This window comes from Phoenix dactylifera, unplaced genomic scaffold (genome assembly GCF_009389715.1).
Source record: "Phoenix dactylifera cultivar Barhee BC4 unplaced genomic scaffold, palm_55x_up_171113_PBpolish2nd_filt_p 000100F, whole genome shotgun sequence".
In the NCBI taxonomy this organism is placed as follows: Eukaryota; Viridiplantae; Streptophyta; class Magnoliopsida; order Arecales; family Arecaceae; genus Phoenix; species Phoenix dactylifera.
The window spans coordinates 1,474,362-1,500,435 of NW_024067682.1; the positions used below are offsets into that span (position 1 = coordinate 1,474,362).

At 39.2% G+C, this 26,074-nt stretch overlaps 1 protein-coding gene across 1 annotated transcript; it reads left to right on the plus strand.

The window, feature by feature from the left end:
• The first annotated feature begins 5,244 nt into the window (after positions 1–5,244).
• LOC103696884 (G-type lectin S-receptor-like serine/threonine-protein kinase At2g19130) lies at positions 5,245–8,556 on the plus strand. Its single transcript, XM_039116535.1, has 2 exons — positions 5,245–6,524; positions 7,012–8,556. The coding sequence occupies exons 1-2, from the start codon at positions 5,495–5,497 to the stop codon at positions 8,355–8,357; spliced, it is 2,376 nt and encodes a 791-aa protein (XP_038972463.1). The 5' UTR covers positions 5,245–5,494; the 3' UTR covers positions 8,358–8,556.
• Positions 8,557–26,074: the final 17,518 nt, after the last annotated feature.

The window sequence follows — 26,074 nt, forward strand, 5'->3', positions numbered from 1 at the left end:
TTCGGGTCGGGTTGGGTCTACACGGGTCGGGTTGAGTCGGATCACGGGTCGACCCGACTTATTTGCAGCCTTAGACATAACCCATGCTTTTTTTTGGCTTTTTACGCACCCGGAGGTTTTCAAAAAAAAGAAAAAATAACATGGGTATTCACGTCTCAAAGAAACCCAAGGGGCAACGGTTGCATTCACCCTTTGCTTCAAGATATCTGGTCAATGGTGAGGGATGGAGGGGCTTTCTAGGCCAAGCATGTCTTTCGTAAAGCTAATGGGACCGCTGATTGAGTGGTTGCTTATGTAGCCAGTCACTCGAATAGTACCCTGTAGGCTGGAGATGGAGAGTTGTTTCTAACACTCCGAGGTATTTTGTTTTTTGATTTTATTAGGTGCATCCGTACTCGTCTGGTATGATCCATCCGTCTTCGTGAAAAAAATAATAAAAAAAAATAATGTTTTTTTCAAAAAAAAGAATGTGGGATCACACCTCAAAGAACCAACGGTTTTTTTATTTTCAGGAATCTTGGCCATAGGAGCTTCAAAAAAAAAAAAAAAAAAACAGGGAGTTTAATTTCTCGTGGGGGTCCTCAGTGGGAGGAATTTTGGTTTTCTGGTATTCTAACGGTTTGAAAGACTCTGAGAGTTTTCGAAAAGAAAAAAAAAAAGAAATCCTATTACGAGAGAGACTTTTAGGAGGCTAATTTTCCTACGTGGAGGATTTGTGCATGGGAGTAAAGTGGAAGCAAATATTCTTTTAGAGAAAAAATTGAAGTGTGTGGGATGTGTGGCGCACCATACATCAAAAAAAAATCCACCAATCGTGGCAATTAGCGAAATGGCATCAATAGTGTAGTTGTATGTAAGGAATGAATATTACACTTGAGACTTTTCAAACAGTCTTTTTATATAGAAAAGTCTATTTTATTGTTATCTAGATTGATGTGGTGTGCCCTAATATCCAGAAAACGATCGATAGTATAGTATAGCACGGAATTCAGTCCACGTGGACAGCGATGGTCGGATGTATACGTGGTGCTACCGTAGGCTACCGAAACTCTTGGTTGCTAGGACTATTAATACTTGTCGATTGTTTTTTTTTATTGGGGCCAAAACCGTTTCCTTTGATTTATGTTTGAGGCTAAAAAGATCAACTTGATTTGAGATCAAAGCGTCCAATATTCCTACGATGAATAAATATGATGGTATCACATCCTACCAATTAATGGTCACGAGGATGACCAATAGGTATCTTACACCACATCGATCATCTTGATTTTGGACTTAGTCTCCAACGTTCATCAAGGTTTTGCCCTTGTCCTCGTGTCTTTGACCCTCTTCGGTATCCAGGCAACGGTCTCCAACGGTCATTAAGATTTTGTCCTGATCCTCATTTATCTCCCACGTCCTGGGTCTCTTCAGCAACTAGGCAATAGTCGTTCAACACCACGCATTCCAACAAAAGCACTCTCATGGAAAAATATCCGCAGCCCTCGCACTGCTGTAAACCCGGTAACCGAGCCCGGTCTATTTGGCGGTACAGAAAATTTAGCCAAAAAAAAAAAATTATATGCTGCACATGTGTGAGAGAAAAAAACTCTTAATAAAAATTTCATTTCTTCCAAATTTATTAGATGGAATACTGACATCGGATTTCAGATGTAACTAAGCTCTATATAGAGTTCCGCCCATCCTCTTGTCCAATCTATCGGAGAACTAGCCCCAATTTAGTTACCGGATTTTTCTTCGATTTTTTCCACAATCGTCGACCATTATCAACACTGTTGCCGCGGTCAAACGTTGCTCGAGGCCAGATGAGAGCCAAAATTCTTTCATTAATCCTTCTCTACTTCTTTTTTGCATTTATGGATCAATGATTCCGGCCGGTGATCGCTGAATTTTTTGCAAAGAAGGAGAATGTTTTATTTCCTCTATTTTTGGAAAACCAACCCTTTTCCTTTCGATTCTGGCTGTCTCCATCATCCGAGCTTGTTTCCGGAGACTTTCCTCGACCCCCCGCAGTGGCTAGAAGACGTGGTGCAATCTCTGGCAACCAAAATGTGTTAGATCCACGGTTAAAAGGCTGAAACCCTATGTTTAGGTGGATTTTTGCGCTGTCGGCCGTCTATCGTCGCCGCCTGCTAGTCGCCGCCAGCCACTAGCAGCTTGTTGGTCAGCCATGGGCCCTCTGACCCCAGCACCACCCATAGCCATGCTCTCCCTTCATTTTTCTTGGTTAGAGAAAGAGAAGCATATTCTCTCTCTTCCCTATCCTTTCTCTATCTTATTTCTCTCTCTACTTGCATTGTCTTTCTACTCTCTCTCTAAGGTTGTTGGACCTGGTAAGGATGTTTCTTAATGACTTTTGGTTCGGCTCGGGTGAAGGGTTCTGATCTAGGGTCATCGAGCGACATACCCACCCCCATCTTGCCCCTTGCTGACCTTGTTAAATTTGGTCACCTTCGATTTTTATTGAACTACATGTACCCTAGCTTGAACATGATCAGATGAGTTTTGCCTTAATTAGGGGTGTTGGGCACTTCCGCTTGGTCAGCCTTATAAGGATGTTAGAATTTAGAGATTTTATTTTTAGAATAATCATGCTAAAATTTTAATGAAAATATAATTTTTGAATATTAGGCTCCAAGTGGGTTGTTTGAAATTAATTGGATCTGTTAGTTAGATTGCGTCCGCCAAGTAAGTAATCTAACTTTTTTCTAGATTTATTAGCAAATTATATAATATTTATATTATTAAGTTTTGAGTCATATTAATTCTAATTTATAAACTTGGAGTATAGTATTTATTTATTGAATATCTCTTATTATGAAATATTATTTGATGCATGATCGAAGGAATCAATTTTATTATGGATTATATTTAATTAGATTCGATATCAGATGGTTTTGCATATTTTTCGATCCGGAGCATAAAATTGATGTATGGAAAGAGAGTCTAATTCAAGAAGATTTCAGAGCCTGACTATGTATCAACACCCTGTTAGTGGAGCTTATGCATTGGTACATTGATACCCTATCCTGCTATTGAGGGTTATACGCTGGTACATCGATATTCTACTAGTAGGGGTTAAATTGATTTTTAGTTTTCGTATTAATTTTTTTCGGCTTTGGACTAACCAAGATCATGATCCAGCTCAAGGCTTATACCATGCATAAGCCCATGGTGGCTTCATGATCCAGCTTGAGGCTGATACCACGTGTAAATCGTGGTGGCTTCATGGCCCACCTCGAGGCTGATACCATGCGTAAGCCCGTGGTGGTTTTATGACCCAGCTCGAGGCTGATACCATGCGTAAGCCCGTGGTGGTTTTATGACCCAGCTCGAGGCTGACACCATGCGTAAGCCCATAATGGCTATCCAACCCACGTTATAGCCCATGGTGGCTTTTCATGTGTCAGCAAGGTTAGTCCAAACCATATCTTATCCATCTGATTTGCCTGTTACTCTTGTCAAATCAACTATCACATATGCAATAATTTTTTCTCAAATTCATTTGTTCATATAATCATGTTCTCAACATTTGAAATGTATAATAACCACATAAATATATTTGTACTGTGAATCATATAAAAGCATATCGTCACATGTCAAATTAATACAAATCTTACAATGCAAATCCAGCGATACAACCAATAAACATGTATATACATCGTGATTCCAGTACAGAGATTCTTACCTTTATCAAAATCCAACCCAACTACAATGCTACCAATTCACACCTAACATGTCTAATTAATTTAATATCATATAATACTAACTTATCCTTCATGAGATACTCGCTATATTAATGAATCAATTATTCGGTAATTACCTAATTTTAGAATTTTAATATTACCCCTATTCTCTATTCTCCTTTAATTGAAAATTAAAATGAATTGTTAGGGCTTTATCTCAATTTAGAAATTAGAGTATAAGAGCTCGTTGGGCTTCTTCCTGCCTAGATGTCTGCATCTCCATACGAATCTAAGGCTGACTATAAAAAATAGAATCGCATAGACAGATATACAAGGCCAGCTAGATGGCAATGCCTAATTATTTGAATTGGTCAGCATAACATAATTTAATTCATCTGATCAAGAAATATTCAATCAAGAAATTGATGATAAATATCAGGGGTTATCAATTATGGGTTCAATGGTAGCTGGCAACAGTGGGGTGCATGATGGACAAGGTCAATTAGGTAGTAGGTTCTAAAGATTCGGGTCAGTTTGTTGGAGCCAATCAAGCCAGTCAACTCATGAAACAAGAATCAGAAATAGTACAGGTAATACATTAGGGACTCATGATGATAGAGTTTTAGCGGTGCTCAACAATGGTCAGAGTAAAGCTAGCGCAATGGATGGTCGCAGCAATATTGGTCCAGGACTGGGGTCTACTGAGGTTCATAATGAAAAGATCTAGGACCCTCCGGCTGGGTCCATAGAATCATGCGAAGAAAGAGATATTAAGAGAGAGGATAGAGGAGAGAGAAAGAAGAGAGAGAATACTCTCTTCTTCTTCCTCAATATAGGGGGGAACCCACTCTCCCTCTTCTTCTTTGAATTAGACTGGTGGAGGCCAAGTCGGCCTGCTTCGGTGGTGGCGGCCTAGGGCGGTCCTCTGGGCGAAGCCTTGACGGTGACGGTGGCCGGCCAAATTGAGAAAAATATGGGTTGATTCATGGTAACTCGGCCTAAATCACGGCCTATCTCTCTGACCGACGGCCACATGATCTCAGAGCACTTAGGAGGTGGCGAAGCTTGGTCAAGCCCTAAGTCCGAATGGCGGCACACATGGGAGGAAGAGTCGCCGAGATAGGGTACCCCAAAAGACCATGAACAGTGGCAGCAAACTAAGGAAAGAAGGAGAGACAGACAGGCGACGCTTACTACGGTCCAGCAGCTCTTTCAACAATGAATCAAGGAGAAGACTCGGAAAAGGAACGTCGAGACTAGTGATGATTTTTAGACTCATTGTGGACAACTTTCAATGGAGGAAGAGTTAAATAGGTGAAATCCTAGAGTTCTAGTCGAACTCGGATTGCTTGGATAACTCCGATTTCCGCTGGAATCGAAGAAGGAAGAAGACTCCTATCCTCTCTGCTACATCGTGCCATAGGGCACGGTGGCCTTGGGCCTGGCCTCTTCAGGCCGACCCATAAGGTCAAGTGCTCGGGTGGGTGCGGCCAGGCTGCCCACGAATCCTAAAAATCAGGATTATTACATGAAATGCCCGATAAATTAAAATCTAGATTTATTATCCAGTTTAAAAATTTTTACAACTTGACCACTCAAAGTCTATGACCTCAACATCAGGGCGGAGTCACATTGACAGGGAGGTCGATGGAAGACAAAGTCAAGCATGGCCTTGGCATCTATTTAGGTTGTCCTCTTCTCTGCTCTTCCATGCCTCACCTGTTATTCAGTAGTATAGCAGCCCCGGCCTTCCTACTCGTCTGCTAAGCTCTTCCATATCTTTCCTCTTATTCCATAGTATTGCAGCCATGAGCCATCCTCTACTCTTTACTTTCCTATTTATCTTCCTTAGCTCTCTCAACATCCCTCACACCTTTGCAGCCAATTCCATCTCTATGAATCACTCTCTCTCTGGAAACCGGACCATAATATCTCAAGGTGGCAACTTCGTGCTAGGCTTCTTCCAACCTGGTAACAAATCCAACCACAACCACTACATAGGCATCTGGTTCAAGAAGGTCTCACAGCTCACTCCAGTTTGGGTAGCAAACAGGGAGAAACCCATCTCTGACCCAACCTCATCAGAGCTCAGAATCTCTGATGATGGCAATCTGGTCCTCCTCAACCAGTTCAAGAAGCAAGTCTGGTCTACAAACCTTACCTCCATAGCTTCCAACTCTACCACTGCTGTGATCCTGGACTCTGGAAACCTTGTTCTTAGAGATGACTCTGACCCATCCAAAGTCTTCTGGCAGAGCTGTGACCACCCAACGGACACATTGTTACCTGGGTGCAAGTTTGGAATGAACAAGGTGACTGGAGAGAGGCAGCAACTCACCTCCTGGAAGAGTTCTGATGACCCTGCTCCTGGGATCTTCTCTTATGGGATAGACCCCCGTGGTTCTAGCCAGTACTTCATGGTATGGAACGGAACCAGGCAGTATTGGAGCAGTGGATATTGGAATGGACATCTCTTCGCTGCTATTCCCGAGATGAAATCAGGTTCTATCAACTACTATGAGTATATCTCCGATGCAACGGAGAACTACTTCACCTACTCTCCTGTCGATGATAAGATCATCGCAAGACATGTTATGGATATCTCAGGGCAAGCCAAGGACCTGGCCTGGATGGAGGGAGCCCAGAAGTGGATGCTCTACTATTGTCAGCCCAAACAGCAGTGTGATGTCTACAATCTCTGCGGTCCTTTTGGCAGCTGCAGTCAGGGGAGCTTCCCGTTCTGCAGCTGTGTGAAGGGCTTCAGTAAGGCCTCTCCAAGCAACTGCGATTTGGAGGATTACAGCCAAGGATGTGCGAGAAACACTCCTTTGCAGTGTCGTACTAATAGGGCTCGTTTGGTTCGCGGGAAGCATTTTCCTTCCTAGGAATATGATTCCTGGGAAACAAATTCCTAGGAAGAGGATGCCTAGGAAAGTACTTTTGGCATGTTTGGTTGACCATGGGAAAGTGACAAATTTCCAAGGTGCTTATGTTTGGTTGGCCATCCACTTTCCTAAGAAAGTTATATATAATTCCTATTATGCCCTTAATAAAAATTAGGTTTTTAATGCCTCTTTAATGCTTCTTTAATGCTGAAGGGACTTTTTTGGAAAAAGTAAAAATGGAGTGATTCCCGCCTCATGGGAAAGTAACTTTCTCATGTTTCTCATGGGAAAGACTTTCCCATGAAATGTGGGAATCACATTCCTATGGGAATACAACTTTCCCTTCTCTCTCCTTTGAAAACTCCAACCAAACAAGAGGCATCTCATTACTTTTCCGTTGACCACACTTTCCCCTCTTCTTTTCCCGCGAACCAAACGAGCCCATAGTTCAAGTGATGGGGATAAAGACAAGTTTTTCATGATGCCTGGTATGAAATTACCTATTAATAACCATTCCGTAGCAGTTGCTAGTAGTAAAGATTGTGAATTAGCTTGGTTGAAGAATTGCTCCTGTACTGGTTATTCTTATAGTAATGGATGCACTGTATGGTATGGAGACTTGCTTAACTTACAGCAGCAGCCGGACGGATCGGCCGGGGAGACCCTTTACCTCCGTCTAGCTGCTTCGGAGCTGCCAAATTCCAAATCAAGGAAGCGACGATTTGTTGGAGTTGGGGTGGGCGTGGTGGTCGGCGTGTTTTTATTTGCAATTGCTTTCATTTTGATTTCAGGACATCAACGTAGACGAATTATTGCTACTACAAAAGCCATGGAGAATAATTTGGTGCTGTTCAAGTATGGTGACTTGCAGCGAATAACCAAAAACTTTTCAGAGAAATTGGGGGGCGGAGGTTTCGGTTCCGTCTTCAAAGGGCTGCTACCAGACTCGACTGTCATTGCTGCAAAGAAGCTTGAAGGTCTTCATCAAGGGGAGAAGCAATTCCGAACCGAGGTGAGCACTATCGGAAAAATTCAGCATGTTAACTTGGTTCGCCTTCGTGGATTCTGCTCTGAAGGGACTAAAAGGTTGCTGGCCTATGATTACATGCCAAATGGTTCTCTAGACACTAAGCTATTTCGAAGCAATTCCATGGTTTTGGATTGGAAAGCAAGGTACCAGATTGCCCTTGGAACCGCTAGAGGATTAGCTTATCTCCATGAGAAATGCAGGGAATGCATCATACATTGTGACATCAAACCAGAGAATATACTCCTGGATGCCTCATTTGTCCCAAAACTGGCAGATTTCGGTCTGGCAAAGCTTGTTGGCCGCGACTTTAGTAGAGTTCTGACGACAATGAGGGGAACCAGAGGCTATCTTGCACCAGAATGGATCTACGGGTTGCCTATCACTTCCAAAGCTGATGTTTATAGCTACGGGATGATGCTTTTAGAGATCATATCGGGCAGGAGAAATGCAGAGCAATCAGAAGAAGGAAAGAAGGCTTTTTTCCCAGTGTTAGCTGTCAATAAAGTTACAGAAGGAGATGTTCTTAGCTTGCTGGATCGCAAGCTGAATGGTGATGCTGACTTGGAAGAGCTTGATCGAGTCTGCAAGGTTGCTTGTTGGTGCATTCAGGATAACGAGTTTCACCGGCCATCAATGGGGCAAGTTGTTCAAATTCTAGAGTGTGCCATCGAAGTTAACATGCCTCCTGTTCCACGGTCACTTCATGTTCTTGCGGAGAACTCGGAGAGCCTGGTCTTCCACTCGCACTTAAATTAACGTCAACCTAAACTAACGTCTTCAGCATTCTAGGGGATAAGAAATTGGAGATATTTCATTTTCCCATGTTTGAGTTTGAATGAGTCTGTGCTAATGATAAAAATACAAGGATCTCTTTTCGAAGAGAAGACTAGATTAGGAAAAGTTATACTCCAAAGACAAGCTTATATATCATTCTCAAGTTTTATCTCAGTTGAATGAAGTTACTATTTTGTCTCAAAGAATGAATGCTCATAGTATTGTAAAATTTAATCAAAGAATACGCACCCAAGCAAAGTTCTTCATGTAAGTTAGAAAATAGTAGGGTTGCATGAATATGCATCGTTCATCAAGTGTTTAAATTTTTATATGTTCCGAGCTCTTCTACAAAAATACTGGTACATAGACGATAACACCATTTGACTCTCAGTTCTCATGTAAGTTCATTTGGAAGATTGCCAAAAAATTCATCAAATGTTACATAATTTTTTTAATTCCAGTAAATCTATTATGGCTTGTAGGCTATCTAATTTAATCCACAAATCTTATTTACCTATTGTTTTATTAGCTTAGAACTTTTGACCGCATCTAAACCTTTCATTGTACGTTGCCTCTTGTAAGCCCAAAACTTTTTGACTAGACCATGTCTAAACTTAGAATTTTTGAATATACGTTGATTCTTGCCAGCTTAAAATTTTAGACTACTCGTGAACTTCGACTGGGTAAACTCATCCTCAAATCTGTGAAGTAGAAACTGAAAAACCTCTAGATTCCTAGACAGTGCAGATAAATTAAATTATATTTATCAGGTGAAACTTGGACGGTGTAAAACTTATATATTGATCGTGTTGTCGCGGCAGAGGTTTAAGAATAAGCAAGTAAACGAATTTGACTTGGAATCTATGACTACCTTGACTCCATTTTTAGACTAAAACCAACGCCGGGTAAAGTCATCTTCAAATTTATGGATTAGGAACTTATAAACCTCTAGAATGCTGGAAGACATGACAATACTATAAGATAGGAGCTCCATTCTAGATGATGACATTTGGCCTAAAGTATTCACTTTTCTTTTCATGATTCTGCAAGATAGAATCTCCATCCTATGTATAATTCATCCACTTTTATAGGAAGAAAGAATTATAATGATCGTAACATTACTTTCATATAGATATAATTAACACTAAGTGAGATTTAAGGCCATTCAACATGTCCATTCCACAATATAAGTTGCCCCAAAATTTCTTCATAATGACTCAAGTAGCTTTAAAAAATTTAAACATTTGAACAGGCCTGGTTAAAATAATTTTTAATTTAATTTTAGAAAAGGTTTAAATTTTTAACATTACATTTTGAATAATCCTATATTGTATAATTAAATGCAAGAAGACATGCATTTAATGAACTTCAAGAGTTTAAGGCTTAGTTGGGCAGTGTGGATTTTGGGCTGATGTCCGGCATGTGCGCTCGCCCAACTTGGCGTGGCGTGGTGCATGCACATGCATTATGGAAGCGTGTGTGGCTAACATTTTTGGCCACACTCTTCTTAAATTTAAACATCAAAATTTGAAGATGCAAGCCATTTTGATTTATTTCGTATCTGTTGTATATGTAATGTAGGGCTTGTAGAGTTTAGTCTCGCATTTGTAAGCTGGCGTTGTTGTATATACATGCACTTCTTTCACTGCTCCTCTTCGATGCCCTTTTAGATTTGAAAAATTGTGGTTGTCATACCCCCGCTCTTGGGAGATGGTGCGTGAGGCTTGGCGGGTTCTGGTCAGGAGAAATGCTATGTATAGAGTGAGGAGGTGGAATAGGGAGGAGGTTGGTAATATTTTCAGGAGGGTGGAGGAGGCTGAGGAGGCTATTTCCAGGTTGCAGACTTAGGAGATGCAGAATGGAGGGATGTCTTCAGGGGAGCTGGAGATGCTTAGATTCCATTTGTCTACCCATGACTCACTTTTTCGTCAACAGAAAACTTTTTGGAGACAGAAATCCAAGGTCCAGTGGATCAGAGACGGGGATCGAAACACCAGATATTTTCATCAATCTACTATTATCAGGAGGCAGAGAAACTGGATCAGGAGTATCAAAGAGATAGATGGTCAGATGACAGAGGACCCAGATGATATCAGGAGGACACTAGAGCTGTTTTTCAGATCTAGGTGGATGGACCAGTCAGACGGGAGGGGGGGCGTTCTACCATGTTACCACTGTCTCATGCCCGAGTTACAGAGGAGGAGAATGAGGCTTTGGTCCGAGATGTCACGATAGAGGAGATTAGGGAGGCTATGTGGTCCTTGGGAGAGGATAGGGCCCCGGGACCGGACGGCTTCCCTCCGGTATTCTTCAGGAGATATTGGTCGATCATTGGTCTGGAGGTGGTGGAGGCAATACAGTAGTTTTTCAGCTCGGCAGTCCTACTGGCGGATTGGAAGAGGACATTTGTTACTCTGATTCCGAAGAGGGTGGACGCCTCGGAGCTGGCTCATTATAGGCCGATAAGCTTGTGTACTACCCTATACAAAGCTACGGCGAAGGTTCTTGTTACTAGGCTGCATGGCGTTCTACCTAGACTGATCAGCCTAGAGCAGGAAGCTTTTGTAGGAGGGAGAAGCATCACAGACAATATCCTTATTGCCCAGAAGTTTATGCATAATCTACGGAGTGCTCCGAGCCGGAGGAGCTTGATGAGTATCAAGTTAGACAAGGAGAGGGCCCACAACAGGATGCGGTGGGATTTCGTGCGCAGTGCACTGATGAGTTTTGGGTTCCATGTGCAGTGGATCGAGTGGATCATGGGGTGTGTGTGTTCTCCATCCTTTGACATTCTAGTGAATGGCTCACCTACACAGTTTTTTGAGTTAGTGACTGGTCTTCGGCAGGGATGCCCTCTATCCCCGCTACTTTTTATTCTCTGTTCTGATGCATTATCTGGGGCCCTACGGCTGGCGGTTGAGCATCAGGATCTAGAGGCGTATAGTCCGGCGGCAGGGGAGTGCCAGATCTCGCACCTACTATTTGCCGATGATTGTCTGTTGTTGGAGCGAGCGACTCGTTGAGCTGCGAGGGTAGTTCGGGATATATTGGAGGATTATTGTTCTGCTTCTGGTCAGATGGTGAACAGGGGTAAATCTATCATTTATTTTAGTCTGAGGACCCAGCGACAGATCAAGACTTCCATTAGTGAGATTCTGGGTGTGGGTGAGCAGGACGGTATGATGCAGTACCTGGGGGTGCCCATTACAGGTCGTCGTCTCTGGCGCAGTGACTGCTCCAAGGTTGAGTTGAGCATTAGACATAGACTGGAGGAATGACAGGTGGACACTCTATCCATGATGGGGCGTATCATTCTGGTGCGGTCGGTTTCGAGTTCGATTCTAGTGTACTTATTGGCGAGCTCACAGGTTTCGGTGTCCCTACTGAGGTCTATGGAGCAGCTATTTAGAAATTTTATGTGGGGCAGATGGGATGGTAGGAGCGGCATTCATTTGATGGCTTGGGAGGTTGTCTGTCAGCCGCTCAGACATGGTGGGCTGGGGGTACCATCACTGAGGGTGAGGCGTGAGCTCCTAGTTGCGACGTGTGTTGCCAGGTTTATCCTGGAGCCGGACAGTCTGTGGGGTGCCCTGATGAGGGCTAAGTATGGTGCCTACTCGACCGAAGTGGAGCTTTGGGCTAGGCAGCATTGTTCTTGCATGTGGCGGGAGATCTCTCCTATGCCCAGATGGTGCTACCGGCAATTCGGTGGGTGGTTGGCGATGGGTAGCCCATTGTTGCCCAGTAGATACAACCCAAGAGGGGGGGTGAATTGGGTCTTTTAAGACTTTTATGCTACTTCTAAAACTTTTTGATTAACTATGCTAAGTTGTATAGATGCACAGTGAAAGTTAAACTTAGCAAGGGTTTGATGTATAGACTTCGACTTGATTAAATATGCTTGCAACTAAAGGATGTGCGGATAACAATTAAGCAAGCAATTTATCTAAGTAAGTAAGTGTGTTAGTTAGACAATAACTAGAGGCATTACAAACACAAAGGACATATAGTGGTTCGGTGCACCCCAGCACCTACATCCACTCCCCAAGACCTCTTGAGAATTTTACTATAATCCTACCGATTACAGCCGGTTGTTTTACAAGCTCACAACCCAACTTGTTGTTTTACGAGCGCACAACGAACTCGGTCGGTTTTTCCAGGCTCACCGACTAGAACCTCCCCGATTGTTTTCCCGGGATCACAATCAAACCCTTACACGTTGGTTTTACCCTCGGCTCACCAACAAACCTATCACCGTTGGTTTTTCCTTTGGCTCACCAACAAACCTTAACACCGTTGGTTTTTCTTTGGCTCACCAACAAACCTTAACACCGTTGGTTTTTCTTTGGCTCACCAACAAACCTTAACCCCTTGATTCAATCCCTTGATTGAATCAAGTTACAAGATATTAAAACAAAGTATAAAACAAAACAAAGCTTCTTAAACAAGCAAATATGACAATATAAACAAATAGAGTAAAGAGAAGCCCTCAAACGAGTTTTGAAGATGGAGGAGCTCGGCTTCTTCTTTACTTGATCCTCCTCTGATTTGGCATGAAGTAGAGGATCTCCGAGGCAGCACACGGATGGAGAGGAAGCTTTCGGATTCACTTGGATACTCTTCTTCTCTCTATTTCGTTTTGGATGGCCCTTTTGTGCTTATGGGAGATTTCCTTTGTAATCTCTTTGAGATCTCTTTCCTAGATGATCTCTCCCACTTCCATGAGTTCTCCCCTAGCTCTCTTCTTGTTTTTATAGCTTTAGATGGCGTGGAAACAAGAATATAGCCGTTAGAGACAAGAAAAAGAGCCGTTGGACACAGTCTGCATTTCCTGACAATGTTACCGTTGGGATCGGAGTCGACTCGCGCGATCAGGAGTCGGCTCGCCTGTTGCAGGAGTCGGCTCGTGTTTTACCGGAGACGACTCGGCCACTGTTCCAAATTTGAATTAATGTGCTTGCCTCGACTGGGAGTCGACTCGTCTTAACCTGGAGTCGACTCGCCAACTTCTGGAGCTGACTTGGCAATTTCGGAGTCGGCTCATCCACTGAAGTCCGTGGATCCAATTTTGAATTTTGTCCTCTCGAGTCGACTCGACTGTCCTGGGAGTCGACTCGAATCTCAGAGCCCGAACTCCCGATCCTCTGTCTTTTGGCTCGTCCAGTCTTGGAGTCGACTCGAACTTCCTTGGAGTCGACTCGGCTCTCAGTTTCTGAAAATTAGTCTTCTGTGTCTTTGGTGAAGTGCTGCCTTGGAGTCGACTCGAGCTGTCTGGGAGTCGACTCGAATCTCAGAGTCAGCAAATTAGTCTTCTGTCTTCTTTGGGGTCGCGGTGTCTCGGAGTCGACTCGTGCAATGAGGGAGTCGACTCGAATCTCAGAGTCCAGAAACTGCCCTCTGATTTTTTCTTTATGTACCGCTGAGAGTCGACTCTTGCTTTCTTTGGAGTCGACCTGCCAACCATCGGAGTCGACTCGCGTTCCACTGGAGTCGACTCGAATTTCAGACCCGAAAACTGCTCTCTGACTTTTCTGCCTGTGACTCCTAGGAGTCGACTCATACTTCCCCGGAGTCGACTCGGTAAACATTGGAGTCGACTCGAATTCCTCAGGAGTCGACTCGAAGACTATTCTTTTGAATTTTTCCTTTGATTTTACTCCTCCAATTTGAATCCTTTGAACTTTAAGCTTGGGCCAATAAATTGTAGCTTTCTTCCAACTTGAGAGCTTTGGAGGCCTTCTTGTGTTCTCCCAACTTGCTATGTTCCTTGCAAAATAAATATCTTTCTCCTTGCAACATAAACATTAGTATCTATACTTCAAGGTTTTGTGATCATCAAAATCAATCTATGAATCAATCTTTGGGTCATCAATCTCCCCCTTTTTGATGATGACAAAACTTGGAGTATATGCAATCTAAAAGATATTGTTTTCTAGAAGTAATACATAGCTAAGTTGCATGAAGTAGAAAACATATATATTTAAAAAACATACTTCATGATAATGCTTTAGATTTAATCAGCTTAACACAATCAACATATTTCAATTTAAGCTGATTTGTATTCAATTCAAAGCATAAAGGCATTATGAGCATATACTTAGATATTTCTCCCCTTTTTTGACAACATCAAAAAGATAGTGAAACATTAAGCACAAAGATCAGAATGCTCATATATTTCTTTTCCTTATTGTACTCTGATTTGCAAGTCAAATTATTGCAAGGATATGAATCATATAACTCAAGGCAATAATATTAGAATCAGATTAATGAGCATAGATCAGAGCCAATTAAGATAATTTCAGAGCAGAACACATCGAATGTGATACCACAGATAGTTTTCTAAGCAAGTGTAGGTGGAATCTTTCTTAAGTTAATTCAAGAAGTACCACACGAATGGAAATCTAACCTCTCTTCAATAATAAGTATGAAAGCTTGTTCATTTAGGACCTTTTGCCCAATCTATTAAGTATTTTATCAACCATGAGAGCAAATTAATTAATTCTCTTAATGACTTCAAAGTTCTTTTATGATAATAGGAGCATTGGGGCACAAATATCAAAATATACATTCATGCAATTTTTGATACATCTTAGAGCTCTTTTAAAGACTTTCTTTTATTTCTTTAGAAAATAAGCACAATTTGATACATAAAATAATGAATTTGCACAAAATTGAAGTTCCAAAAAGCAAGCCAATTAGAGCTCATTAGTGAAGTTTAAAAAAAATAGATTTTCTAAGAGATACTCAAGAAAATTTAACACATTATTCTCCTCCTTTTTCATTAAATTAGAGGCTCTTAAGATTTGCAATTTGGTTCAAGAGTGATGCATGAGATATACTAACCAAATAACACGCCTCAAGGTGTATCATAAAGATTTTCAGATTTAAATTTCAGATGATACATATTGGAGAGTATTAGAATCACTTTTCATTTAGTATTCTTTCTCTCTCCTTTAGTTATAGATTTATGCGATTAAGTTCCATAAGACCTCTCCTTCTGAAATTTTCTTTCTCCCCCTCAATTGATCATTCCATTTAAGAGTTTAGAATCCTAAGATAATGTTCAATAAAATTGTCAATCTCAAAAATATATTTTCTATAAGTTTCAGCTTATTTTCATAAGACTCAAGGTTTGAGATAAGACAACCTTTATAGAACTCATCTCAAGGTAATTTAAAGCATGTCTTGCAATATAAGGAAGTTCATAAAAATCAATCCATAAGATTTAAGGTATACATCAAATTGAAGTAACTTTAGGATAAGATACTGAATATCTAAAGCTCCCCCTCAAAAGATGCATACTTCTTTAATCATTCTTTTCTTTTGTTGAATTTCAGATTTTAATGACAAACGTGAATAGAACTGAAATTCTATGATATCGAGAATGGAGAGTGATCAAGAATTATTCAAAATTTATAGCAATCACCCTTTTTAATCTATCAAGAACAAGTTATGCTTCCTCTTAATCTTTGAGAAAATGTACTGAAATATTAATCAGAAAATGATTCATTTGACGCTCAGTTTCTTTCAACAGCATTTACATTTTCTTTCTTTTAGAGTCATTTGAGTGAGGTGAAATATTTCTAGCTTTTAGATCATTCACTCTATATATATTCTGATGGAAATCTTTAAGAATGTAGGCGAGAAAAACATATAGATGATCATTGAGGTATATATATTTTTAGAACTCAATTTCTTAATCATAGTTTTTCAGCGATGTATACATGAAGCTCAATAAATTTTTAAATATTAAAATAAAGTCATATATTTTAAAAATATTTACTTGCAATCAAGATCATCGTAAGACACATCATTTGAATCAAAATTAGTATACTTTGAAGATAAGAAATGATATGTTTCGGATGCGTATCGGAGCAATCAAAATAAATTCTGTTTTTCTTACATTAATATTTTATTTAGTAATCATATGGAGTTTAAACTTTTATACAAAATCGGATTCTGAATTACATAGGATTTTTAATAGAAGCTTTCTAAGTCATAATATGAGATATGTATCTTTCACAATGTAGCTCATCTTAAATTGTTACGATTGAAAAATACATATTTCAATAACATTAAAGCACTTTCAGAATCTTTGTGTTTAATTTTGAGTTTCGATACAAAATAAAGGATATTTTAACAAGTATTAGGACATTATGTATCAAAGTTAGGCAAGTAGAAAGATAGATCAATATCAATTTATTTTCCCTAAATAGAGATGTTCTTCTCTTCTCCTTTCTACAATTTTATTTAGCTTTCAGATTTTAACAATGATTGTGAATGACAAATCTGAAATTTCTTTTCAATAAAACTAAACAAAAGATGTTATGTAGCAATTCAAACATTCAATCAAATTGTCCAAGTATGAAACATTACAAAATATTGAGAACCCATAAATCAAGACATCATACCATATGCAAAATATACCATGTGTTAAGTCATGCATTAAAATACTAAGAACAAGAATGTCAAGGATCAAAATCAATTCTTTTCAAATAAACCCCCCCTATTTAAATATAATCTTGCAATGATTTCATCCTTAAAGTGTGTTTTCAAGTGATTAAAAATTTGACTTAATTCTACTTTCATTTACTTTGTTTTTCATTTATAACTTTCTTATGCTCTATACTCTATTTGCTCCCTATCCGGTGGAGTTGGGAAGGGGCACGAGGTACTACCACTAGCCTCCCTCTTGTGCCGTCCCTAATATGCCCTACACCGAATAGTTGGGTCAAATAGTGCCGGGTACTACCACTAGCCTCCCCATTGGCACCATCCCTATGATGAGCAATATAGAAAGGTTAAAATGTTTACTTCAAAACCTCCCTGTTTAAGTGTAATTAATTATGAATTTTATCCCTTCCAAAAGAATGCTCACACAAGTCTCACAAATGTGTCGAATATATTAAGTTTGTTTTGCTTTTCCTTAATGTTGAAGTGTTTGCCTCTACTTGGATTTTACTTCTCTTGAATAATATCCATTTTCTTTTCTTTATCTCTCTCTCTTTTTGTTATTCTCAAGTAATTTTCATGAGAGAGCAGAATAGAGAATTAATCTTACGTATCATATATATGTATATCATGCAAACAATATTTTCATTATGCTCAAGGATTCATAACTTCTCACAAGTTATTTTACATCAACATTTTAAGCATATACTTGTGTATTTCATGGTTATGACATAGGCAAAGATATATTTTAGTTTGGGCAAACCATGAAATAATTTCTAAAAGTATAAGTCAGTCAATACACATATAGGCATGATATCAAAAATTAATAATTAAAGAATTTAATCATGCCATAATAAGATTTAAGTTACTGACTTTGCTCAACTAATTTGTGAGAAAGGTATCTAAATTACCTATTCATTATATGTTCTTCAAGCCAAACTAGATTTCTTATGTGTGAACTTTTGGCTGAAGAAGATCCTCTCTCTTGTTTGCATGTGAATGTTTAGTGTATCTTACATGAAGATATCCTTCAAGTTGAAATTTCTCATTTTTCTTTCTTGAAGGAAGGTCATTAGTTTCTTTAAGATACAAAGCATTCACCCAACATATATATTTTTTAACTAGATGACTCAATATAAGATATGACAATAGTTGCATGTTGAGTCACTTTACTCAAGAGATTACCTAAATATAAGCAAGCACATATCATTTGAACTAAAGAGATAGATTCATTAACCAAGATAGTTCAAGTCAATTTAGTTTAGATTCTATTTGCTTAAGATAATTATCAATAAGATATGTTAACTATGTTTTAATCAATTTATCTTAAACATTTGTTTCTATCAAAATTCAGATTATGATTTATTTGTTATCAATAAAATATGATTAATTAAAGTTAGATTGAAGTCTTGCACAAGGTCACATAATGAGCATACAATCTGGTCTACTAGCTGTATGATAAAATAATTATTCTATCATGCTTCAATACAGCTTTAACACAATAGATCTACTTTGCTCATCCTTTTCAAATTCTACAAGATGGGGTCATAGATATACCTTCTTCATGCCAATATTCTATAAGAGTTTTCTTGTGGACTAACGTTGGTCAATGAAGATCCCCTTTCCTGTTTGTCTTAATTTGGAGTTTGAGAGAAGATGTTAATTCATTCATCATATTTCAAACTCACTTTGCAATATAACTCTTCATTAGTAGAACCAATAATAATGTCATCAATGCATACTTTGAGCAAATAAGATATCACAAATTCATCTTTTTGATGCATAGATTTATCACTATTACTTTCTATCAAAAAGGTTACTTAAGCTTTTATGTATCATGCTTTTGATGCTTGTTTGAAATCATATATTGCTTTATCATATTTGTAATGAGTGTTTTCAAATATGGTGGTTATTTAACATATATCTTCTTTAATAAAGTAAGCACATAGGAGTCCATTCTACACACTCATTTGATGGACTATAAAGCTCATAAAGCAAGCAAATGATGATGGTGATCTTTACTTCTAATCATGCAAAAATTTCATCAAGATCTATTTCATCTTTTCTTGATTTAGTCTTTTAGTAGTCATCAATTTTTCTTCATTAAGTGCATTTCTGAAAAACTCAATTTGGTTCTAATTATTAACATATTTTTAGATTGTTATATGTAAAAGATTAACCATATACATATATAATTTGATCTTAGTATCTTGATAATAAATCATTAGTCTCATAAAGAATAAAATGACTTGATATTTCTGCAACTAAAATCTTTTCATTGAATATTCTATATGCATTGCTTGATGAATGATATCCAAGGATAGACATATCTCTATCAGATTTGGCATTATTTTCATAATAACATGTACGACTGAAAAATATGAAAGATATGCAATAGTTCATTTTTCATTTTTCAGAAGATCAAAATTTTCATCAAAAATAGAAATCATATGTATGACAAGCAGTGATGATAGTCTTTTAAAAATTATTTAAGTAGATGACTATCATACATAATTGTCTTTTTCATTTCTTCAAGAATTCTATTAATCCTATTTTGCTTATGGTGTCCTTGGTGCTGAAATCATTGGATTTAATATTATTTTCTGTATAACCTTTATCAGGATTTTGGTTTTCAACACTGTGCCATGATACTCTTTATCTTCACAGTTTGGAAACCTTTATCATTTGAACCACTTTTACAAGATTTAGTAAATACAGAAAAATACTTCAGTTTTATTTTTCAAGAATAAATCCAATGTAAGCTTTTGAAAAACTTGGAGATGGAAACAACATCTTTAGATTTAGAAATGATTTTTGTTTGTTTCCTTAGTTAGCATGCATAGCAAAACTTTGACCTTTAAGTAGATAATCTAAGTAAGCCTATGGCAAGGTCTTTTGAGATTAAGTACATACTAGCATGAGTTGATTTTATATGCCAAAGATGGTTTCTTTAATCTTGGTATTCATAGTGCATATATTCCAAAGCATACCAAGTACACATTATCATATTTATGATTAATAAACAATAATGCCATGGATACAAATTCTTAATCAAGCATATAGAGAATTCATAGAGTTATTCTTAATAAATTAATTAATCATTTAGCAACTTATCCAATAGTGAGTGGAGCATACTATAAAAATGAAGTGATTTGAATATATTTTCTTTTCATACCCAAGAAAAAAAATCACTTATATCACAAAAATGATTAATACTTTCAAGTTATGTTTTAATCAACTAATAAAGTAATTTCAATACGAGAAGATGTAAGAATTACTTATTTCATTCTTTCTTTCATTTAAATCATTCTTTTAAATTACATTTTAAATTCAATTCTTTAACACATGTCTAGAGCACCCATTGTTTAGATAACATCTTTCATTAGAACCTTGGATAGCTAGACATGCATGCTGAAAGAATAATCATATTTTTAATTTAGGAATCCAAGCTCTTTTGGGTCCTTGTAGGTTAGCTATAATTGTTCCTTTTGGAACCCATATTCTCTTAATAGCTATTTTGTCCATGAATTTACAGATTTTAGGATTACAAGGGATGTATTTCTGTATCCTCTTGTTGAATTTAACAAACTTAGATCGAACATGAGTAGTAGGAAAACTTTTAATTTTCTGTTTCTCCCTTTTTGGTTCATCAAATTTGTAATGTATAGATTTAGGAACAACAGAAGAGATTTTACTTAGCTTTTGTTTATAAGAATCTGTTTTAGAGTAATTAAAAACTGTTTTAACAAACATATTCTTAAAAGGTTTTTGGGTGTACCAAGGTTGATATCCTAATGTAACTTTATCAAATTCAGCTCTTTGATTATTTATCATTAGGTTCAATTTTTCAGAGCTGAGGGTAAATCTTTCAACAATAGGTTTTAATCTGTCAACTTCTTTAGTTAATCTTCTGTTATCTTCTGAAAGTAACTCATTGTTTTTCTTAAGTTTATCATGACTTTCAGTGAGAAGTTGATCTCTTTGATTTAGTTCTTGATTTTCTTTAATTAAGATTTCAGTTTTACTGGTTAGTTTCAGTTTTTCATCTATTAGAATTTGATTTTCAATCTTCAAGTTTTTGTTCTTACAAATAAGTTTCTTATATTCTAAATACAAATCAGAAAAGGCATCATGGAGTTCATCAAATGTAAAATTGCTTTCAGTTTCAGCATGTACCTCTTGTGCCACCAAGCATGGATTTTCAATGTGATACTGCTCTCCTTCTACACATGATGTTTCAGATTTGTTAGTGCATTCATATTTGTCTTCAAGCATATTCCATATTTCTTTAGCAGTCATGCAAGAAGATATGCAATTAAACTCATTCCTATCTAGTGCACAATATAGTAGGTTCATGGCTTTTGAATTTTGTTGAGCCATTTTCTCATTATGACTAGTGTTTGTGTGTGTTCCATTGACTATAATGCTCCATAAATTATAATCAACTGATTGTATAAAAATGCGCATGCGTATTTTCCAATGTGTATAGTTTATGCCATTAAATAGTGGAGGTGTATCAATTGATTGTCCTTCTCCTAGAAAACTATCTATTTGAGTTGTCATGATCTTTGGCTCTAGTCGGTTAAGACTACAAATAATATTTGAGCACCTGCTCTGATACCACTTGTTGCCCAGTAGATACAACCCAAGAGGGGGGGTGAATTGGGTCTTTTAAGACTTTTATGCTACTTCTAAAACTTTTTGATTAACTATGCTAAGTTGTATAGATGCACAGTGAAAGTTAAACTTAGCAAGGGTTTGATGTATAGACTTCGACTTGATTAAATATGCTTGCAACTAAAGGATGTGCGGATAAGAATTAAGCAAGCAATTTATCTAAGTAAGTAAGTGTGTTAGTTAGACAATAACTAGAGGCATTACAAACACAAAGGACATATAGTGGTTCGGTGCACCCCAGCACCTACATCCACTCCCCAAGACCTCTTGGGAATTTCACTATAATCCTACCGATTACAGCCGGTTGTTTTACAAGCTCACAACCTAACTTGTTGTTTTACGAGCGCACAACGAACTCGGTCGGTTTTCCCAGGCTCACCGACTAGAACCTCTCCGATTGTTTTCCCGGGATCACAATCAAACCCTTACACGTTGGTTTTACCCTCGGCTCACCAACAAACCTATCACCGTTGGTTTTCCCTTTGGCTCACCAACAAACCTTAACACCGTTGGTTTTTCTTTGGCTCACCAACAAACCTTAACACCGTTGGTTTTTCTTTGGCTCACCAACAAACCTTAACACCGTTGGTTTTTCTTTGGCTCACCAACAAACCTTAACCCCTTGATTCAATCCCTTGATTGAATCAAGTTACAAGATATTAAAACAAAGTATAAAACAAAACAAAGCTTCTTAAACAAGCAAATATAACAATATAAACAAATAGAGTAAAGAGAAGCCCTCAAACGAGTTTTGAAGATGGAGGAGCTCGGCTTCTTCTTTACTTGATCCTCCTCTGATTTGGCATGAAGTAGAGGATCCCCGAGGCAGCACACGGATGGAGAGGAAGCTTTCGGATTCACTTGGATGCTCTTCTTCTCTCTATTTCGTTTTGGATGGCCCTTTTGTGCTTATGGGAGATTTCCTTTGTAATCTCTTTGAGATCTCTTTCCTAGATGATCTCTCCCACTTCCATGAGTTCTCCCCTAGCTCTCTTCTTGTTTTTATAGCTTTAGATGGCGTGGAAACAAGAATATAGCCGTTAGAGACAAGAAAAAGAGCCGTTGGACACAGTCTGCATTTCCTGACAATGTTACCGTTGGGATCGGAGTCGACTCGCGCGATCAGGAGTCGGCTCGCCTGTTGCAGGAGTCGGCTCGTGTTTTACCGGAGACGACTCGGCCACTGTTCCAAATTTGAATTAATGTGCTTGCCTCGACTGGGAGTCGACTCGTCTTAACCTGGAGTCGACTCGCCAACTTCTGGAGCTGACTTGGCAATTTCGGAGTCGGCTCATCCACTGAAGTCCGTGGATCCAATTTTGAATTTTGTCCTCTCGAGTCGACTCGACTGTCCTGGGAGTCGACTCGAATCTCAGAGCCCGAACTCCCGATCCTCTGTCTTTTGGCTCGTCCAGTCTTGGAGTCGACTCGAACTTCCTTGGAGTCGACTCGGCTCTCAGTTTTCGAAAATTAGTCTTCTGTGTCTTTGGTGAAGTGCTGCCTTGGAGTCGACTCGAGCTGTCTGGGAGTCGACTCGAATCTCAGAGTCAGCAAATTAGTCTTCTGTCTTCTTTGGGGTCGCGGTGTCTCGGAGTCGACTCGTGCAATGAGGGAGTCGACTCGAATCTCAGAGTCCAGAAACTGCCCTCTGATTTTTCTTTATGTACCGCTGAGAGTCGACTCTTGCTTTCTTTGGAGTCGACCTGCCAACCATCGGAGTCGACTCGCGTTCCACTGGAGTCGACTCGAATTTCAGACCCGAAAACTGCTCTCTGACTTTTCTGCCTGTGACTCCTAGGAGTCGACTCATACTTTCCCGGAGTCGACTCGGTAAACATTGGAGTCGACTCGAATTCCTCAGGAGTCGACTCGAAGACTATTCTTTTGAATTTTTCCTTTGATTTTACTCCTCCAATTTGAATCCTTTGAACTTTAAGCTTGGGCCAATAAATTGTAGCTTTCTTCCAACTTGAGAGCTTTGGAGGCCTTCTTGTGTTCTCCCAACTTGCTATGTTCGTTGCAAAATAAATATCTTTCTCCTTGCAACATAAACATTAGTATCTATACTTCAAGGTTTTGTGATCATCAAAATCAATCTATGAATCAATCTTTGGATCATCAGTTGTCTTATCCTATATCTCTCAAAGAAAAAGTTAAATTAATATATGCCAATAATAAAACAAAAAAAAATACAACACAAGTCAAAGATGAATACATATAACTATATCTCTTGACTCCTTCCGAACAAAGCTGCCATCTCGGTGGGTGTGAGTCATCTTATAAAACTCCACCCTACCAGGCTCCCTCCCATTATCATCCATCTACAACAAAATTATATTTAAAGAGTATACATGCTATATGATAGAATAATTTAAGATAAATTTAAAGAGTTTCAAAAAAACTTACGAATTCAGCTCTACGCCTCGCATAACTCATGGAGCCTGTTGTCCGATTCATGTTTACCTAAAAATATGCCTAAACAGATCGTTGTTAGAATTGACAAACAAAGTTTAATTTAATTTTACTCTTACATTTTCTACTCGAAGAATAGTGGTCGTAAGAGGTTGATCCACAGGGAGGCGATTGGAGTTGCATAAAAATTAAAACGTTCACTCGGATTCGAAATCGATTTTTGAATGATAAAAGAAAAAAACATTACTTCGGGGATGTGGAATGATTCTCTAGTCTATCAGAGAATGTTTTCTATTTGAAAATAAACAAAGGAGAGAAAGAAAACTTGCAATTGAATTCTAATGCAGAGTAGGGATCGATTCCTAAAGACATAATATAAATGAAAACTGCAGATCGAATAGCAAAGAAAAATTTTAGAGTTATCTTAAAACTAAGAATTTCAAAATGCATAAAATAAATTGCAGAAATTGAACTGAAACTTAGACACGGATTTCATAAAATAAAAATTAAAAATTTCGTAACTAGAAATGATTACAGAAGTAAAAAAATTGAAGATGAAGCCTAATGCTTCTTTTCTTCTACAAATAAAAAAAGAAAACAAGGACTAAAAGAAAATCAAATAGAAATCTCCCGTTTCTTTTTTTCCTAATTTTTTATTCTTCTTTTCAAACGAAATAGAGCCATGCTCTGTTTCTTCCCTTTTTTTTTCTCTTTCTCTTCTCTCCCCAAATCGAACCTTCTTCCCCTATTTCTTGGCCCCAACCGAGTGCACCTCCTTCAGCCGAGAGCTCCCTTTTCTTCCCCTCCTCCTCTCCTTAAATAGGTCGCCCACCCCCTAATGGACAGCGACAAATCCCCTGATGGAGGGGTAACGGACGCGTGATCGCTCATGGATGCATGATCCGGGGCAGATGAATGCGGACGGGCGCGTGATCGCTGGAGATTTGATTGCAGAGGAGACATGGTGCTTCGTGGAAGGCTGGGAGAGCGGAGGCTCGTGCACTGCTGCATCACGGAAGAGGCGGATGGACTTCGGAAGCTTTGGACGCTAAGATCATGGCTTGAAATCGGCCGTGGGAGGCTGAAATGCTGATCTGGTGCAGATGCGGCTGGATTACGGGATGCTTGCAGACGCGAAGGAGACGGAATGGAGCTGGGGTCGTGATCGACGGGAGGAAGAAGCTGGGGCTCGTGGAAGAAGCGGACTCGGAGGCTTGAAGCGTGGGATGCTGGGAGAATGCGGCTTGCAATCGGGCGTGGGAGGTTGTTGTGAATGCGTTGGGTCGAGCGGAAGAAGCCGGGAGGATCGTGTGCTGCTGCATCACGGAGGAGGGACACTGATCACGGGGCTTCACGAGCAGCTGGGTCGCGGATGGAATCTGGAAGGCTTCACGGTTGGCCACAGCGGGATCGACGGGAGGTTGATGTGCGGACGGAAGAAGATGAGATGGGAGGCTGAGACGGGCGGCTTGATGCTGGTTGGATCACGGATGGAGTGAATCGGGAATGGAAGATTGGCTGGCCGCGGGATCACTTGGAGGGCGCCGTGGGACCGCTTGGAGGAGGCTGTGAACTTCCTTCTTTGGGCCAAGAGGGGACGCGATGCAGGGATTTCAGGAGGAGAATCAAGAGGCAGGGGATGCACAGAAACGACTAGATGGGACTTGGCTTCGCAGATGGGTTATGGTGCTACGCATGGAATGGGATCTGGCACGCGGTGGGAAAACTCCTCACGGACGGCTTGGGATGTTGCATCTGGAAGCCACATGCATGGAACGAGCGCGTGGATGGAAGGTGATTTTGGAAGCTGGCTGCATCGTGGACTGAGCTCCATCACGTGAAGATGTTGGCTTGACTTGAGCTCGGGGCTGCCGGGCATTGGGCTCAAACCCAATGTTATTGGGTTTCTTGGATTACTTGCACTCAAACACAAATACAACGTTAATTAGTTAATTTTATTATTAATGATTAGCTATAATACTAATTAAAATGGTATGACGATTGCACTTTTGTGCTCTCATCACACCCCCCAACCAGCTTATTGCTAGTCTCTAGCAATTTAGTGCGAAAATGAAAAAATGAGAGTGCAGAAGTTTTATTTTTTAGTATTAATTATTATTATATATATATACTAAAATAAATACTCACTTTCATAGAGC